This window comes from Oncorhynchus gorbuscha, unplaced genomic scaffold (assembly GCF_021184085.1).
Source record: "Oncorhynchus gorbuscha isolate QuinsamMale2020 ecotype Even-year unplaced genomic scaffold, OgorEven_v1.0 Un_scaffold_999, whole genome shotgun sequence".
Lineage (NCBI taxonomy): Eukaryota > Metazoa > Chordata > Actinopteri > Salmoniformes > Salmonidae > Oncorhynchus > Oncorhynchus gorbuscha.
The window spans coordinates 89294-109539 of record NW_025745916.1 but is presented as its reverse complement, the minus strand read 5'-3'; the positions used below and the strand labels follow the sequence as shown (position 1 = coordinate 109539).

Genomic DNA, 20246 nt, shown 5'->3' with positions numbered 1-20246 from the left:
GTATACCGTCTACTATCATGTTCTACATTAAACAGTATACGTCTACTATCATGTTCTACATTAAACAGTATACCGTTTACTATCATGTTCTACATTAAACAGTATACCGTTTACTATCATGTTCTACATTAAACAGTATACCGTCTACTATCATGTTCTACATTAAACAGTATCAGTCTATCATCATTCAACATTTTCTACTATCATGTTCTACATTAAACAGTATACACATTTATCATGTTCTTTAACTATCATGTTCTACATTAAACAGTATACACTATCATGTTCACATTAAACAGTATACACTATCATGTTCTACATTAAACAGTATACCGTTTACTATCATGTTCTACATTAAACAGTATACCGTCTACTATCATGTTCTACACTAAACAGTATACCGTCTACTATCATGTTCTACATTAAACAGCATACCGTCAGTCTAATATCATTCAACACTTTTCTACATTTGTCAGTAAACTAAATGTAACACATTTATCAACTTTGAATCACACACACACACACACACACACACACACACACACACACACACACACACACACACACACACACACACACACACACACACACACACACACACACACACACACACACACACACACACACACACACACACACACACACAAAGCACAATATCAAGGATTGTGGCAAAAAGTAAAAAGTGCAGATATCATATTAGGTGGCCAGTTATCTATTGAGTGTAATGCACAGTGAACCCAATACGAGACAATATTACTATACCTAATAAAACCACAGACATCTCACAGTGAACCCATTACTCTACAATATTACTATACCTAATAAAACCACAGTCATCTCACAGTGAACCCATTACTCTACAATATTACTATACCTAATAAAACCACAGACATCTCACAGTGAACCCATTACTCTACAATATTACTATACCTAATAAAACCACAGACATCTCACAGTGAACCCATTACTCTACAATATTACTATACCTAATAAAACCACAGACATCTCACAGTGAACCCATTACTCTACAATATTACTATACCTAATAAAACCACAGACATCTCACAGTGAACCCATTACTCTACAATATTACTATACCTAATAAAACCACAGACATCTCACAGTGGAAGAGCCGGAGGGAGAGCCTTGTGGCCAAGGTGCCCCGGAGGCAGAAGACAAGAAACTAAATCTAGTACTAAACTCCAATACAATCACATGGGTTCTACGACCACAGTATCAGTAGTCAAACAGAACACAGTGTCCACAGTGATTCAGTCTGCTGCAGTACATGAAGACACTGGGAAAGGAATGCTGAGGGTTAGTTTCAACTCTTCAAACGTAGTGTACACACATCCAGTCACGAGTAATCCAGAGATACTCGCACCCTTCGTCAGGCTTTGACAAAGAGCTTCGGGTTGTTAGGTTGTACAATAGACTGAGGGGAGAATCTATCAGTGTGAACCGGCTGTCTGCCTTCATGTCATTAGTTTCAACTCAATCAGGGCCACAGAGAGAGACAGACGTCTCTATGAACGGTTCTGAACTCCACCACACGCTGCACTACACCCCAAAGGCATTGTGACCTCACCCAGCACCACAGGAAGCAGGAAGACCCCGTAGAGGGCTTTTACACCTGCCACCATGACTCAATCTACCTGCAGCAGGACATCGTTTCACACACTGTGCTTTTAATGTCAGCTCAAGGAGGACCTTGGTTCGCTGGAGGAGAAATTAACCTATGAGATGCCTACAGATGCTTGTCAGTTCACATCCATACTTGTGTACTCACATGCACACACACACTCTACGACACACACACATCCTTTACTGGTCCTCGTCCCCAGAGTGCCAGGTGAGTTTGTCCTCGTAGAAGGCTACAACCACCTCAGGATACCTGGCGCTGGCCTCCCTGGCTGACAGCAGGGCCACCTCGTCACGGTTCTTCCTGTACAGACACACAGGGATACAAGCCATTATTAGAATCATTATACAGTCTCTATGACATATTATTACATAGATAATATCTGTACACATGTAAAGAGAGAGGGAGACAACGGGGAGGGGGGGGGCAATGTCCACTTTGTTCTGTTTGTCAGAGCACATCATTATAACTACTCTGGTGCTGTTCGTTCTGTTTGTCAGAGCACATCATTATAACTACTCTGGTGCTGTTCGTTCTGTTTGTCAGAGCACATCATTATAACTACTCTGGTGCTGTTTGTTCTGTTTGTCAGAGCACATCATTATAACTACTCTGGTGCTGTTCGTTCTGTTTGTCAGAGCACATCATTATAACTACTCTGGTGCTGTTCGTTCTGTTTGTCAGAGCACATCATTATAACTACTCTGGTGCTGTTTGTTCTGTTTGTCAGAGCACATCATTATAACTACTCTGGTGCTGTTCGTTCTGTTTGTCAGAGCACATCATTATAACTACTCTGGTGCTGTTCGTCTGTTTGTCAGAGCACATCATTATAACTACTCTGGTGCTGTTCGTTCTGTTTGTCAGAGCACATCATTATAACTACTCTGGTGCTGTGCTGTTTGTCAGAGCACATCATTATAACTACTCTGGTGCTGTGTCTGTTTGTCAGAGCACATCATTATAACTACTCTGGTGCTGTTCGTTCTGTTTGTCAGAGCACATCATTATAACTACTCTGGTGCTGTTCGTTCTGTTTGTCCAGAGCACATCATTATAACTACTCTGGTGCTTTCGTTCTGTTTGTCAGAGCACATCATTATAACTACTCTGGTTCGCTGTTTGTCAGAGCACATCATTATAACTACTCTGGTGCTGTTTGTTTGTTTGTCAGAGCACATCATTATAACTACTCTGGTGCTGTTTGTTCTGTTTGTCAGAGCACATCATTATAACTACTCTGGTGCTGTTAGTTCTGTTTGTCAGAGCACATCATTATAACTACTCTGGTGCTGTTTGTTCTGTTTGTCAGAGCACATCATTATAACTACTCTGTGCTGTTCTGTTTGTCAGAGCACATCATTATAACTACTCTGGTGCTGTTCGTTCTGTTTGTCAGAGCACATCATGTATAGAGCACTACTCTGGTGCTGTTGCACAATCAAAAGTCTTTCCCAGAAATGACCAGTATGTGTGAGGAATGTAGCCTACACTAGTATGTTGCTGCCTGGCAAACAGTCAGGAAGACAAGAGGAACCAGTTGTGTGACAAGAGAGTTTTTATTCTAAAAACAACCTCTGAATGTTGGTGTTAGTTGGTGTTTGTTGCAGTTTGTTGTGGCAGTATGGAAGTGGTTAACTCTACCATTTGATGAGGAACATGAGTTCTCCGTGTCTGTCTGTGGAGCCGATGATGCGTTCAGGATCCAGGGGACACGTGAGGGCAGTAGGAGAATCCTGGTCAGCAGGTTCCTGGAGGTCATTATGTCTCTGCTCGCTGTACACCTGCTGGGAGGACAACACAACACAGCTGACCAGTCAGGGGGATTGACTTGGCACTGGTACCCCCTGTATATAGTCTCCACATTGACTCTGTACCGGTACCCCCTGTATATAGCCTCCACATTGACTCTGTACCGGTACCCCCTGTATATAGCCTCCACATTGACTCTGTATCGGTACCCCCTGTATATAGCCTCCACATTGACTCTGTACCGGTACCCCCTGTATATAGCCTCCACATTGACTCTGTACCGGTACCCCCTGTATATAGCCTCCACATTGACTCTGTACCGGTACCCCCTGTATATAGCCTCCACATTGACTCTGTACCGGTACCCCTGTATATAGCCTCCACATTGACTCTGTACCGGTACCCCCTGTATATAGCCTCCACATTGACTCTGTACCGGTACCCCTGTATATAGCCTCCACATTGACTCTGTATCGGTACCCCCTGTATATAGCCTCCACATTGACTCTGTACCGGTACCCCTGTATATAGCCTCCACATTGACTCTGTACCGGTACCCCCTGTATATAGCCTCCACATTGACTCTGTACCGGTACCCCTGTATATAGCCTCCACATTGACTCTGTACCGGTACCCCTGTATATAGCCTCCACATTGACTCTGTACCGGTACCCCCTGTATATAGCCTCCACATTGACTCTGTACCGGTACCCCCTGTATATAGCCTCCACATTGACTCTGTACCGGTACCCCCTGTATATAGCCTCCACATTGACTCTGTACCGGTACCCCCTGTATATAGCCTCCACATTGACTCGGTACCGGTACCCCCTGTATACAGCCTCCACATTGACTCTATACCGGTATCCCCTGTATACAGCCTCCACATTGACTCTGTACCGGTATCCCCTGTATATGGCCTCCACATTGACTCTGTACCGGTACCCCCTGTATATAGCCTCTACATTGACTCTGTACCGGTACCCCCTGTATATAGTCTCCACATTGACTCTGTACAGTACCCCCTGTATATAGTCTCCACATTGACTCTGTACCGGTACCCCCTGTATATAGTCTCCACATTGACTCTGTACCGGTACCCCTGTATATAGCCTCCACATTGACTCTGTACCGGTACCTCCTGTATATAGCCTCCACATTGACTCTGTACCGGTACCCCTGTATATAGCCTCCACATTGACTCTGTACCGGTACCCCTGTATATAGCCTCCACATTGACTCTGTACCGGTACCCCCTGTATATAGCCTCCACATTGACTCTGTACCGGTACCCCCTGTATATAGCCTCCACATTGACTCTGTACCGGTACCCCCTGTATATAGTCTCCACATTGACTCTGTACATTGTATATAGCCTCCACATTGACTTGTACCTGTTTGTATATAGTCTCCACATTGACTCTGTACCGGTACCTCCTGTATATAGCCTCCACATTGACTCTGTACCGGTACCCCTGTTATAGCCTCCACATTGACTCTGTTAAGGTACCCCCTGTATATAGCCTCCACATTGACTCTGTCAACCCCTGTATATAGTCTCGTTATTGTCATTTTGCTGCTTTTTATTTTATTTTTTACTTTAGTTTATTTAGTAAATATTCTTTTAACTCTATTTCTGAACTGCACTGTTGGTTAAGGGCTTGTAGGTAAGCAGCTCCCTGTTATGTCATCACCTGTTGTGATGAGTTAGATCAGTGTTATAACACAACAGACCTGTCAGAGTGATCTCCTGTTGTGATGAGTTAGATCAGTGTTATAACACAACAGACCTGTCAGAGTGATCTCCTGTTGTGATGAGTTAGATCAGTGTTATAACACAACAGACCTGTCAGAGTGATCTCCTGTTGTGATGAGTTAGATCAGTGTTATAACACAACAGACCTGTCAGAGTGATCTCCTGTTGTGATGAGTTAGATCAGTGTTATAACACAACAGACCTGTCAGAGTGATCTCCTGTTGTGATGAGTTAGATCAGTGTTATAACACAACAGACCTGTCAGAGTGATCTCCTGTTGTGATGAGTTAGAGGAGTGTTATAACACACCAGACCTGTCAGAGTGATCTCCTGTTGTGATGAGTTAGATCAGTGTTATAACACAACAGACCTGTCAGAGTGATCTCCTGTTGTGATGAGTTAGAGGAGTGTTATTAGAGGAGTGTTAACACAACAGACCTGTCAGAGTGATCTCCTGTTGTGATGAGTTAGATCAGTGTTATAACACAACAGACCTGTCAGAGTGATCTCCTGTTGTGATGAGTTAGAGGAGTGTTATAACACAACAGACCTGTCAGAGTGATCTCCTGTTGTGATGAGTTAGAGGAGTGTTATAACACAACAGACCTGTCAGAGTGATCTCCTGTTGTGATGAGTTAGATCAGTGTTATAACACAACAGACCTGTCAGAGTGATCTCCTGTTGTGATGAGTTAGATCAGTGTTATAACACAACAGACCTGTCAGAGTGATCTCCTGTTGTGATGAGTTAGATCAGTGTTATAACACAACAGACCTGTCAGAGTGATCTCCTGTTGTGATGAGTTAGATCAGTGTTATAACACAACAGACCTGTCAGAGTGATCTCCTGTTGTGATGAGTTAGAGGAGCGTTATAATCATCTAAGGCAACGACTCTCTCCCCGTCTCAACATTTAATAGAGATAAGCGACACTGCACATGCTGAACAGGTGTTATAGACATTTTGTTTGTAATTTAGTCAAAGGGTTTTTAATCAGTCTATAGTACTATGTGGAAGCTCAGTGCCATGTGTGGAAAGTGGAAACATTGACTCCAAGGGAACAATGAAACATGTGTATATCTGGAACAGAATGCCTGAATATCATTCTGGAATTAGAATGCCTCCTTCCTGGTTCTATTCCTATATCAGTCCACTGAGGTAACTTTTCCACATGACTCTGGAGCTTTTATCATGATATAACAAATATGTATTTTTGGGTCCCGGTATTCTGACTCTATTCCATGATCATATACTGACATTAATAAACACACTGATCTACAGACCAGTCTTCTACGGACATTAATAAACACACTGATCTACAGACCAGTCTTCTACTGGCATTAATAAACACACTGATCTACAGACCAGTCTTCTACTGATATTAATAAACACACTGATCTACAGACCAGTCTTCTACTGATCTACAGACCATCTAATAAACACACTGATCTACAGACCAGTCTTCTACGGACATTAATAAACACACTGATCTACAGACCAGTCTTCTACGGACATTAATAAACACACTGATCTACAGACCAGTCTTCTACTGGCATTAATAAACACACTGATCTACAGACCAGTCTTCTACTGACATTAATAAACACACTGATCTACAGACCAGTCTTCTACTGATATTAATAAACACACTGATCTACAGACCAGTCTTCTACTGGCATTAATAAACACACTGATCTACAGACCAGTCTTCTACTGGCATTAATAAACACACTGATCTACAGACCAGTCTTCTACTGGCATTAATAAACACACTGATCTACAGACCAGTCTTCTACTGGCATTAATAAACACACTGATCTACAGACCAGTCTTCTACTGACATTAATACACACACTGATCTACAGACCAGTCTTCTGTTGACATTAATAAACACACTGATCTACAGACCAGTCTTCTGTTGACATTAATAAACACACTGATCTACAGACCAGTCTTCTACTGGCATTAATAAACACACTGATCTACAGACCAGTCTTCTGTTGACATTAATAAACACACTGATCTACAGACCAGTCTTCTACTGACATTAATACACACACTGATCTACAGACCAGTCTTCTACTGACATTAATAAACACACTGATCTACAGACCAGTCTTCTACTGACATTAATAAACACACTGATCTACAGACCAGTCTTCTGCTGGCATTAATAAACACACTGATCTACAGACCAGTCTTCTACGGACATTAATAAACACACTGATCTACAGACCAGTCTTCTATTGACATTAATAAACACACTGATCTACAGACCAGTCTTCTACTGGCATTAATAAACACACTGATCTACAGACCAGTCTTCTACTGACATTAATAAACACACTGATCTACAGACCAGTCTTCTACTGGCATTAATAAACACACTGATCTACAGACCAGTCTTCTACTGGCATTAATAAACACACTGATCTACAGACCAGTCTTCTACTGACATTAATCCACAGATCTACAGTCACTTCTGTCATCCCAGATAATAAACAAGTATCTGATCAACTGTCATCATCCAAGATCTCAGTCACTCTGTCATCCCAGATCTCAGTCACTCTGTCATCCCAGATCTCAGTCACTCTGTCATCCCAGATCTCAGTCACTCTGTCATCCCAGATATCAGTCACTCTGTCATCCCAGATCTCAGTCACTCTGTCATCCCAGATCTCAGTCACTCTGTCATCCCAGATATCAGTCACTCTGTCATCCCAGATCTCGGTCACTCTGTCATCCCAGATATCAGTCACTCTGTCATCCCAGATCTCAGTCACTCTGTCATCCCAGATCTCAGTCACTCTGTCATCCCAGATCTCGGTCACTCTGTCATCCCAGATATCAGTCACTCTGTCATCCCAGATCTCAGTCACTCTGTCATCCCAGATCTCGGTCACTCTGTCATCCCAGATCTCAGCCACTCACAATCTCAGTCTCCTGTTCTGCCAGTTCCTCTTTGGGGACTAGCTCTGGTTCCACCGGCCGTAGGTTCTCTTCCTCAACCTGATTCTCTCCAGACAAACAGAGGTTTCTCAGGAACTCTTCTATCAGTTCAGGACAGACCAAGTTGTCCTCTGGTTCCCAGGTGTTGTCAGCACTAGAGGCAGAAACAGTGTGAGTGTGTCTATGTACAGCAAGCTTTTAATATTAGCCACTGAAGACATTAATGGAATTCATAGACACAACTATTTTTTAACTAGTTTAGGATACTACTGTATATGTCCCAAATAGCCTCCTATTCCTTATATAGTGCACTAGTGTGTAATTATGTTTAAGAGTAATGCGTTAGGGAATATGGTGCCATTTGGGAGGCATCATGGTCTATCCAACTGTGTTGAAATGCTGTCCTTACTCAGTGAATCCTTTCCACTTCAGATAGTACTCTACTCTTCCATTGAAGACCCTTCGGTGGATGATCTTCTCCACCACAAACTCCTGGACGACTGCTGCTGCTGTTGTTGTTGTTGTTGATAGTGTTGTTGTTGTTGTTAATGGTGTTGGTGTTATTATTGTTTCTGCCTTTCTCTGTTTCACATTCTGCTTTTTTCTCATTCTAACCTGCAGAGGGGAAATATATACTTCAAGTTAAGTGTAATTCAGAAAAACTATAATTCAGAAAAATGTAGTAGCCTATTTAATTGTGTATTTGTGAAGAGGCTATGGCTGTATTCACTCCTCATCATAAATATGACGTCAAATCTTTCACGCAACGTTATTACAATGTAACGCGAGCACAATCTCGAGGTCCAGACTGAATATCGTCGTCATTATCATCATCATCATCATGTGGTTACATCGTAACGTCTAGCAGCCTCGGGTCAAGGGGACACAGACGGATAGACGAGCGCATCATCGTTCTACGAAACATTGTAATCGCGCGTTCTGTACACATCTACTGTCTGCTACACATCTATTCATATTTATCAAATAACTATGTTTATTGCGGACTCGCTGGTAAAATTACTAGAGGCTGATGATTGATTAACGAAAACGTATTCTAGGCTACATAGATATTACTAATAAACACGTACGCTTTCAGTCCAACTTTGGCTGTGACAGAAATACGCTGCGATGTAGCACACGCTGGAGCACGCGGATACAAAAACAATATAAATATGTCCAGAGGTTCGTTAGATGCGTCGCCAAATGCAACAATGTTCCAGTGTCTTACAAACACTTTTCATGAATGAGTTAAATAAAGATGGCCGCGTTGGGAGCTCGGAGGAAGTGGTTGCCAAGGGAAGAGGTCAAGTCAGTAAAACCGGGAGGAGACAATGGGACATCCGCCAATCACAGACCGATCCGCTTGTCTGCTCTGTTTACAGTGGGAATTCGCCTGGGTTTACTACGCTGTCATTTTATAGTAGGATTTGGCTATACGCTCCGCTATAATGATGATTGTCGATAGCCGACGGGCACGGGGGAGAGAAGTTGCCTACGCTGTTAAAATAAAGTGTTTTGTAACACTAAAACTAGTGGGAACTGAGCTGCCACCATTGTTAAGGAGATGAAACCTTAACTTTGCTTGAGGTTTGTAACACATGGGTGTAAGAGGTTATGAGACAGATTTAAGGTGTAGCCTACTGAAAAATCCATCCTACGGTGTTCTGAAACATAACGTGGTGTGTTGTGGAACACCTTGCCAGAGACGGGGAGCGCTAACCAGGTTGAAAACACTATTATGATGTTTCGAGTCCTGTTTCATGCAGAATTAGACCCCTTATCTGTTGGTGTCGTTTCCTCTATGTAAAGATCCTGAACAATATCATTGTGTTTCGAGGCCTGTCTAGTGCAGAATTAGAGTTCTGGAGTTTTCAAATTCTTTAAATGGGAGTCCGTCCTCATTGTATATTCCCTGCAGTTATATGGTCTGCTGAGAAACTCCTCATAGGTCATTCCCAAAGGTCAAATGTATGGTATTATGCTCAAACAAAGGATATGATAAAATATAGTTTTGTGAAAATACAAATGAATACGTTTGTCCAGGATAGTAGTTAATGACTACAAAATACATTTTTCCAAGAAGTGATTTTGAAGCTTAGTATTTTCTTAGCAAATTATAAAATGACAACAAAACAGGAACAGGTAGTTAACATTGTAATACTGATAAAGTAGGACAGTTCTAAGATCTGTAAGTTATTTATCCTTTTCATATTCTTCCAAATCAAGGGAAATATGGCATTATATTTCACATGAATAGGACAAGAATACAGGCAATGACTGCTAATGTTAGCAGTAGAAATCACACAAAACTGGTACAAAACTCCAGCCCATGGCTCAATATGAAGGTCAAAAGTTGGATGCAGTAAGGTGTGGCGTGGTAGGCTCGAGCTAGAGCAGGTTAAATGATCTCTGGCTATTTAGTGCAGCATGTAGCATGTAGCATGTGAGGCAAGCATCGAACAATATATAAAGCTCGTAGGCAAACAAACCAGCACTATTAACAAAAAACAGGCCTTCATTTGCATAAAAAAACAAGTGCACAAAAGGTGTAAACAATAATGTGTCCATTAACAACTAGATGTAACATCAACAATGAATCTAAATGGCAGTTTGACTTGTACTATAAGCATACAGTGACCATTAGCCGCCAGAAATTCTACACAAAACCAATGTTCTTGTTGAGGGTGTTCCTTTTCTGTTTCCTTCTTCAATGTAACAGAGTAACACAGTCATAATACCCATAAAACCTAGCGGTCAAACATGGAAATGGTTCCAATAGTTTTTCCACCGTTCATGTTTCCCACAGGGGATTTTAGAAACACTTCAAATGAACACTGTGTCGTTTTGATAACTGTAGATCTCTCCAGGACAAGGTTTATTTTGACCCTTTTTATCATGATCTTGTCTCATCGCTGCAACTCCCCTACAGGCTTGGGAGACGCAAAGGTGAATTCACACCGCCAATCCGCGCTTCTTAACCCGGAAGCCAACTGCATCAATGTGTCAGAGGAAACACAGTTCAACTGATGACTGAAGTCGGCCTGCATGCGCCCAGCCTGCCTCAAGGAGTTGCTAGAGTGCAATGAGCCAAGTTAAGGCCCCCCGGCCAAACCCTCCCCTAACTCGGACAACACTGGGCCAATTGTGCACAACCCTATGGGATTCCCAGTCACGGTCAGTAATAGCACAGCCTGGGATCAAACTCCAGGCTGTAGTGACACCACAACACTGCAATGCAGTGCCTCAGTTCACTACGCCACTCAGGTGGCCCCAGACAAGGTGATTTTTAATCAATATAGTTAATATAGTTGCCTGTATTTACCCCCAAAATTATATGCTAATTAGCTGCTAAGGTGGCTATCATTAAGAACTACAAATCCCATGCTGATCTGGACGTGACTAGGCCAAATCAAGGCCAAGGTAAGAATCTCTGGATTCATTTAGAGGCGAAAGAAACGCTCACCAATTTAGACGGGGTGCTTCCTAACAGAGTAGAACACTTACAAAGAAAAGAAAATATGCAAATAACACGATTGGACGTCATACGATCATAGATACAATGTGTCTACATAGACCTACAAACATTTACAATGAATAGCAAAATCACAATAATCACCAGAACGGCTTCAGGTCAAAGTCTACGTTGATCTTTCATTTAAAGACTCTTATTCCCTTTGGTCTCAAGGTAGACTTTGACTTTTAGAATCAACTTTTAGAATCAAAGTAAATAGAGAAGAATATATTGATAAAAGTCACCTTGTCCGAGAGAGATTGACATGGTTATCAAAACGTCACACCAGGGGAAGTCTACACGATACACAGCCCTTATTTGAAGTGTTTCTAAAATCCCCAATGGGAGAAATGAATGGTGGAAAACGATCGGAACCATTTCCCTGTTTGACCGTTAGGGTTTATGGGTATTATGACACCCCAACTGTTGGGCTCTATAACATTTTGTACTCACGTTGTCATTGACTTTGGCTTGTTTTGGAGAGCTTTGCCTGAGCCTGCTGTGCTCTTTCCTGTATGAGTTTGTGAAGGACCTGAACACAGCGGATGCGCCCACAAACTTACCTGCTTTTATACTTGACCATAAAGTTTGCTAGAGGGCACACCTGATAGGAATGCCCTCTCTCCACCTCCGTGCCCCAGACTGGAGAATGCTGAACAGTATGGTTGCACAATGTTTGAAGTTCACATTTCTTCTTTAATCTAAACATTTTCTTCTGACATGGACTCTGCGTTCTTCACATGGTACCTGGCTGTGTGGTTGAGTGGGTAAAATCACAAATACATTTGCCATCTTACAGACCCAAACATTGTGCATTCACTTCACTATTCTGCTTCTAATCTGTCCAAACAAAGCACAGGAAAAATGAAGGTGAAATTCCTAGGTTGGAGTTTGACTTGTGTCCATGTTTTGTGAAGTCTACTGAGCTCAAGTCTGAGTTGGGCCCCATCTGCTGGATATAACAAGGGTGTTCAGCTCAACCAGTTAGTCCTGATGACTGGCTGAGTGGACAAAGGCAGTGTTTTGACAAGCAGGATACCTGGGTTCACATCCACCTTCTCACAAGAAGGCCTCTTCATATGTTACCTAATGCTATAACTTACATAGTCCCAAACATTTAGACTGTAACGTCATGTATATCACAATGGGCCTGGAAACTGTAGCCTTTAATTACTGCCTTTGTCTAACCTAGGAGAATGATTCAATTCCCAGTGTCTTCATTAAAATGACAATTGTCTGAAAATCATCATCAATCCATATTTACACTATAAATCATTGGCATTTCACAACCCTTTGCTTGCATGAGAGACAGTCTGAAAAATATGTTTTTTGTGTTTTGATGCTGCCTTTTACAGGCAGTGAAACACCAACAAAGTTTTTCACAAGGCTCTCTTAAAAACACCAATATTCAGATTGAAGAACCACTTTGGGTGTTTCAGAGTATATTTACATTCTGTTTAGAAATACCTTCAGTCTATCAGAACATTGGTTTTACATTCAAACACCCTCCAAACAGCAGATCTCTGTTTAGCTGCACTACTTGTCATGGTTTCAGTACACTATGGTGGTGTGTTAATCCTTAACAAAATGGGCTGCTCATATTTGGAATGAGGCTTGTTTAGAGAGAAGTATCTTATTAGTGCTGACACTATTTTGAATTGGTAATGGTTCATAATCGATGAGAAATAGTCTAATATATAAATAGCTGAATTCATTTAGGTTAACAAGTTATTGTCAATAAATGTGGAAAGGCTGACAGTAAAATAATATTTAAGTAGGCATAGTAGACTATTATTATTTAAAATAGTTACTTATAATTTTTTATTATTAATAATATTATTATTAAATACGTCTGACAACATATTAAATGGTTAACTTTTATTGAACAAAGAGAATACCATTGGCAAAAGGCTTCTAAAACTAGATACTATATTTTTCACGGACAACATATCTACTCCAAGACCTCAAAAGTTCTACTGAGCGCTCTGCTGCGCAAAGCCCCCAAAAGCTTTGATTGACAGTTCATCTTAAACCAATCAAAACGAAGGTGGGTACTGATTGGCCAAATGAAGTGAAGACTGACATTGGCGACCACACGTCACTGTATAACATTTTACCACTAGAGGACGCCGTCTGTTGTGGATTCAACCAACAGAGAGGCAAAACAAAACAGTGACTAAAAAGGATGGCGCTGGATAAATGCAACCACTCTCAAATTCATAGACAGAGATTTAGGGTCTGATGGGGTAGACAGCTGAACCTAGCTCATGAGGCATATTATTATTGAAGAATCATTGGCTACCAATCCCAGATTGTGGTATTATGGTTAGGGTTAGGATCAGGATTACGGTAAGGGTTGCAGTTGGGGTTAGGGTTAGGGTTAAGGTTAGGGTTAGGGTTAGGTTTAGGTTTAGGATTAGGTTTAGGGTTAGGTTTAGGTTTAGGTTTAGGATTAGGTTTAGGGTTAGGTTTAGGTTTAGGATTAGGTTTAGTGTTAGGTTTAGGGTTAGGGTTGCAGTTGGAGTTAGATCTGGCTAACAGGGTGCATACAGCTACAGCAGAAGCCCACTTGAAAAGTGGGAGGAGAGGGTTAGGGTTAGGGTTAGGGTTAGGGTTAGGGTTAGGGTTAGGGTTAGTGGGAGGAGAGGGTTAGGGTTAGGGTTAGGGTTAGGGTTAGGGTTAGGGTTAGGGTTAGGGTTAGGGTTAGGGTTAGGGAGGAGAGGGTTAGGGTTAGGGTTAGGGTTAGGGTTAGGGTTAGGGTTAGGGTTAGGGTTAGGGTTAGGGTTAGGGTTAGTGGGAGGAGAGGGTTAGGGTTAGGGTTAGGGTTAGGGTTAGGGTTAGGGTTAGGGTTAGGGTTAGTGGGAGGAGATAGCATAGCACAAGTAGTATGAAAAAATGAATGAATTGTTCCTGATTGCTAGTGACATACAATACTGTCAATCCCACCCAGAGCAAAAGGAGTCTCTGTGCTAAAACCAAAACACAATAAACCAAGAACGAGTAACAACTTAATATATATCACACACACCTTACGACACCATATCATAACCTGAGAAAGAATGAAAGACTTCTGGTTTAGAATAACATACAACCACAAACTATCTGAGTCTGAGTTCACACTCTGGATGACTAACAGGTCTGACACCCACAGCCCAGCCAGGACCCATGTCTAGACGGAACCTGAGAACAGTTTGGGGGAGTGGAGGGGTGCTGGGGGACCCTGGATGTGAAAAGAGACTTTTTTAAGGAAAGAAAAGCAGCAGACTCTAACAACTCTGATGATGCAATACAGGTAAGATATACCAGCTAAACACTCTGCACCCAGCCAGAGAGACACCACAAAGCCACTCTGCACCCAGCCAGAGAGACACCACAAAGCCACTCTGCACCCAGCCAGAGAGACACCACAAAGCCACTCTGCACCCAGCCAGAGAGACACCACAAAGCCACTCTGCACCCAGCCAGAGAGACACCACAAAGCCACAGCCAGCCACTCTGCACCCAGCCAGAGAGACACCACAGAGCCACTCTGCACCCAGCCAGAGAGACACCACAGAGCCACTCTGCACCCAGCCAGAGAGACACCACAGAGCCACTCTGCACCCAGCACCAGAGAGCCACTCTGCACCCAGCCAGAGAGACACCACAGAGCCACTCTGCACCCAGCCAGAGAGACACCACAGAGCCACTCTGCACCCAGCCAGAGACACCACAGAGCCACTCTGCACCCAGCCAGAGAGACACCACAGAGCCACTCTGCACCCAGCCAGAGAGACACCACAGAGCCACTCTGCACCCAGCCAGAGAGACACCACAGAGCCACTCTGCACCCAGCCAGAGAGACACCACAGAGCCACTCTGCACCCAGCCAGAGAGACACCACAGAGCCACTCTGCACCCAGCCAGAGAGACACCACAGAGCCACTCTGCACCCAGCCAGAGAGACACCACAGAGCCACTCTGCACCCAGCCAGAGAGAGCCACTCTGCAGAGAGAGACACCACAGAGCCACTAAGCCAGAGAACACCACAGAGCTACTCTGGGTTTTGGTCTCTCTTAGGACCATCTGTGTATCTATACAGTCAGAGAGGTACATACAGCTACATTCAGCTGGCCCAAGGAATGTGTTGCTTCGTCAGAAGGGGATGAGCAGATCTAAGGGAAGGCCCAGTGCAGAATGAGGAATGTGTTGCTTCCTCAGAAGGGGATGAGCAGATTTAAGGGAAGGCCCCGTGCAGAATGAGGAATGTGTTGCTTCGTCAGAAGGGGATGAGCAGATTTAAGGGAAGGCCCAGTGCAGAATGAGGAATGTGTTGCTTCCTCAGAAGGGGATGAGCAGATTTAAGGAAAGGCCCAGTGCAGAATGAGGAATGTGTTGCTTCCTCAGAAGGGGATGAGCAGATTTAAAGGAAGGCCCAGTGCAGAATGAGGAATGTGTTGCTTCCTCAGAAGGGGATGAGCAGATTTAAAGGAAGGCCCAGTGCAGAATGAGGAATGTGTTGCTTCCTCAGAAGGGGATGAGCAGATTTAAGGGAAGGCCCAGTGCAGAATGAGGAATGTGTTGCTTCCTCAGAAGGGGATGAGCAGATTTAAAGGAAGGCCCAGTGCAGAATGAGGAATGTGTTGCTTCCTCAGAAGGGGATGAGCAGATTTAAAGGAAGGCCCAGTGCAGAATGAGGAATGTGTTGCTTCCTCAGAAGGGGATGAGCAGATTTAAAGGAAGGCCCAGTGCAGAATGAGGAATGTGTTGCTTCCTCAGAAGGGGATGAGCAGATTTAAAGGAAGGCCCAGTGCAGAATGAGGAATGTGTTGCTTCCTCAGAAGGGGATGAGCAGATTTAAGGGAAGGCCCAGTGCAGAATGAGGAATGTGTTGCTTCCTCAGAAGGGGATGAGCAGATTTAAGGGAAGGCCCAGTGCAGAATGAGGAATGTGTTGCTTCCTCAGAAGGGGATGAGCAGATTTAAGGGAAGGCCCAGTGCAGAATGAGGAATGTGTTGCTTCCTCAGAAGGGGATGAGCAGATTTAAGGGAAGGCCCAGTGCAGAATGAGGAATGTGTTGCTTCCTCAGAAGGGGATGAGCAGATTTAAGGGAAGGCCCAGTGCAGAATGAGGAATGTGTTGCTTCCTCAGAAGGGGATGAGCAGATTTAAGGAAGGCCCAGTGCAGAATGAGGAATGTGTTGCTTCCTCAGAAGGGGATGAGCAGATTTAAAGGAAGGCCTAGTGCAGAATGAGGAATGTGTTGCTTCCTCAGAAGGGGATGAGCAGATTTAAAGGAAGGCCCAGTGCAGAATGAGGAATGTGTTGCTTCCTCAGAAGGGGATGAGCAGATTTAAAGGAAGGCCCAGTGCAGAATGAGGAATGTGTTGCTTCCTCAGAAGGGGATGAGCAGATTTAAGGGAAGGCCCAGTGCAGAATGAGGAATGTGTTGCTTCCTCAGAAGGGGATGAGCAGATTTAAGGGAAGGCCCAGTGCAGAATGATCCCCATGATTTCTCTGGATTTCCACAGACCACAGCATAGAACACATTTCAAGTTCTCCTTTTCATTTTAAATAGACATTTTAGATGATTTATTCAATATGTAAATGCTGAGCTTAATAGTTCAATCACTGGCAGGTTCATTTGTAAACCAAACAGATACCACGTTCCCCTGTCCAAGGACAGAGTAGCGCCTGCGCAATGAAAATGCACCAAATCCACTTCGCCCACGACCCTCTGGAACGCTCTCACACCTGTAGCTCGCCAATGTTGCGAAGGCCTAATGTTAAACAATGAAAAATAATGTAAAACAACGTCTTGGAAACAGTAATGAATACGTAGAGTTAGTCAAGCTCTGTGTACGTGTAGCCTATTTCATTTAGGGTCTCCTGATACAATGTTTAAAGCTTAAACAATGGAATGTTCTTCAAGATAACCACGTTTAAGGACAACCGTCACTACATGTTTGTTATCTTGCATGAGTTGCATCTGAAATTTGTTGAAGAATGTTGACTTCAAAATAAGAGTCCCCTTCTGGAACATGGACAGGAAATGGGTCTATTTCAGAGTGAAATGTGTAGTACATGGAGGAGCGGGATCTGCTTCTCCACAGGATCAAATCATCTGAATAATAATCACTGCACCTTTCTATGAAAACAGACTACAATAAGCCTACTGTGACAATACAGAGGCGGATGCAAGATGCAAGCAACGATGGTTTAATGAATACAGTTTACAGCAGCAACAGGACAGACAGACTGTACTCAGACGGAATCCGACCCAGGGACTAGGGCGCATCTTCCGATGATAGCGTGCTGAGAAATCCAGGTTATCGCTAGTAGTGTCCGTATTGGTAGGAAGGAGCACAGCAGATAATCCACACAAGGGCGGCGAGAGATGAGCACGGACACACGACACAACCTCAGGGAAGTAACAACGATCTGACAACAAGAAACACTGGTGACAGAACATAAAGGGAAGATAAGTGGTTCCAGCTGGCGCAGACAATCAGGCCGAGATTGGGAACCACGCCCACACAAACGAGAGAGAGAGAGAGAGAGAGAGAGAGAGAGAGAGAGAGAGAGAGAGAGAGAGAGAGAGAGAAAGAGAAAGAGAGAGGGAGGCAGTGGATTCATGAACCGTGACACCTACATCTTAGACCTACAGAACCTCATCAAACAGTTTGTGATTCCTCTTTTCGGGTCTCGTGGGATCAGGCTGGTGGAACGAGGCTGCTTTTCAGAAGAATAAGACTTCAATGAAAGGTTGGCCTCCCCCAGCTACTGATCCTGCTCATTGTAACATAGTCATTCATGAAACTCAATATCTGTCTTCTCTTCAGGTCAGGTGACATTACATCACTGAGTTCTCGCTAGTAGTATATTTAAACACCCTCCAGTATTGTACCGGACACACACACCTGCACACCTGCACACACGCTCGCAGGCACACACACACGCACACACACACACACACGCGCACGCACACATGCACACACAGACACACGCATGCACACACACACACGTACACGTGCACACACACACAGACGTTCTGTACTTTACATTCCCCAGTTGTACCATCTCTCTCCCACCCCAACCTCTCCTCCCACCTCTCTCTCCCACCCCAACCTCTCTCTCCCAGCCCAACCTCTCTCCCACCCCAACCTCTCTCTCCCACCCCAACCTCTCTCCCATCCCAACCTCTCTCTCCCACCCCAACCTCTCTCTCCCACCCCAAACCTCTCTCTCCCACCCCAAACTCTCTCCCACCCCAACCTCTTTCTCCCACCCCAACCTCTCTCTCCCACCCCAACCTCTCTCTCCCACCCCAACCTCTTTCTCCCACCCCAACCTCTCTCCCCCCCACAACCTCTCTCTCCCACCCCAACCTCTCTCTCCCACCCCAACCTCTCTCTCCCACCCCAACCTCTCTCTCCCACCCCAACCTCTTTCTCCCACCCCAACCTCTCTCTCCCACCCCAACCTCTCTCTCCCACCCCAACCTCTTTCTCCCACCCCAACCTCTCTCTCCCACCCCAACCTCTCTCTCCCACCCCAACCTCTTTCTCCCACCCCAACCTCTTCCACCCCAACCTCTCTCTCCCACCCCAACCTCTCTCTCCCACCCCAACCTCTCTCTCCCACCCCAACCTCTCTCTCCCACCCCAACCTCTTTCTCCCACCCCAACCTCTCCCAACCTCTCCCACCCCAACCTCTTCTCCCACCCCAACCTCTTTCTCCCACCCCAACCTCTTTCTCCCACCCCAACCTCTTTCTCCCCACCCCAACCTCTTTCTCCCACCCCAACCTCTCTCTCCCACCCCAACCTCTTTCTCCCACCCCAACCTCTTTCTCCCACCCCAACCTCTTTCTCCCACCCCAACCTCTTTCTCCCACCCCAACCTCTTTCTCCCACCCCAACCTCTTTCTCCCACCCCAACCTCTTTCTCCCCACCCCAACCTCTTTCTCCCACCCCAACCTCTCTCTCCCACCCCAACCTCTCTCTCCCACCCCAACCTCTCTCTCCCACCCCAACCTCTCTCTCCCACCCCACCCCAACCTCTTTCTCCCACCCCAACCGCTCTCTACCATTAACAACTCCACAGGCCTTCATATGATTATATTCACCTTCACATACTGAACCAATCTACCACTGTTATGATCTAGACTCTGTTACAGTTCCTCTGTATTCACATACTGAACCAATCTACCACTGTTATGATCTAGACTCTGTTACAGTTCCTCTGTATTCACATACTAAACCAATCTACCACCGTTATGATCGAGACTCTGTTACAGTTCCTCTGTATTCACATACTGAACCAATCTACCACCGTTATGATCTAGACTCAGTTATTGAAACCGTTCCTCTGTATTTCCTCAACTGCAGCTGAAATGAAATGGACATTTGACAGAGGACAGAGAGAAAGAGCAGGATAGCAGACCACCTGGGTTTCCTTCCAGAAATCTGTCTCCTGCTTCAGAGCACATTATAGTAGAGTAGCCCTCAGCTGGGGGTATAGGGGAGACTGGGGGTATAGGGGGAGACTGGGAGGTATAGGGGGAGACTTGGAGGTATAGGGGGAGACTTGGAGGTATAGGGGGAGACTGGGAGGTATAGAGACTTGGAGGGGGAGACTGGGGGTATAGGGGAGAC

The 20246-nt window shown here is 44.4% G+C and overlaps 1 protein-coding gene across 2 annotated transcripts; it reads right to left on the bottom strand.

Moving 5' to 3' along the window:
• Nucleotides 1–1181: 1181 nt before the first annotated feature.
• On the bottom strand, nucleotides 1182–9380 carry LOC124020938 (chromobox protein homolog 3-like). Of its 2 annotated transcripts, none has more exons than XM_046336250.1 (5): nucleotides 9187–9380; nucleotides 8508–8713; nucleotides 8081–8252; nucleotides 3287–3426; nucleotides 1182–1945 (listed from the first exon to the last, which is right to left on the bottom strand). In XM_046336250.1, the coding sequence occupies exons 2-5, from the start codon at nucleotides 8705–8707 to the stop codon at nucleotides 1825–1827; spliced, it is 633 nt and encodes a 210-aa protein (XP_046192206.1). In that variant the 5' UTR covers nucleotides 8708–8713; nucleotides 9187–9380; the 3' UTR covers nucleotides 1182–1824. The 2 variants fall into 2 exon arrangements, with proteins under 2 accessions (XP_046192206.1, XP_046192205.1); XM_046336249.1 differs by having other exon boundaries at nucleotides 3287–3429; nucleotides 9187–9379.
• Nucleotides 9381–20246: the final 10866 nt, after the last annotated feature.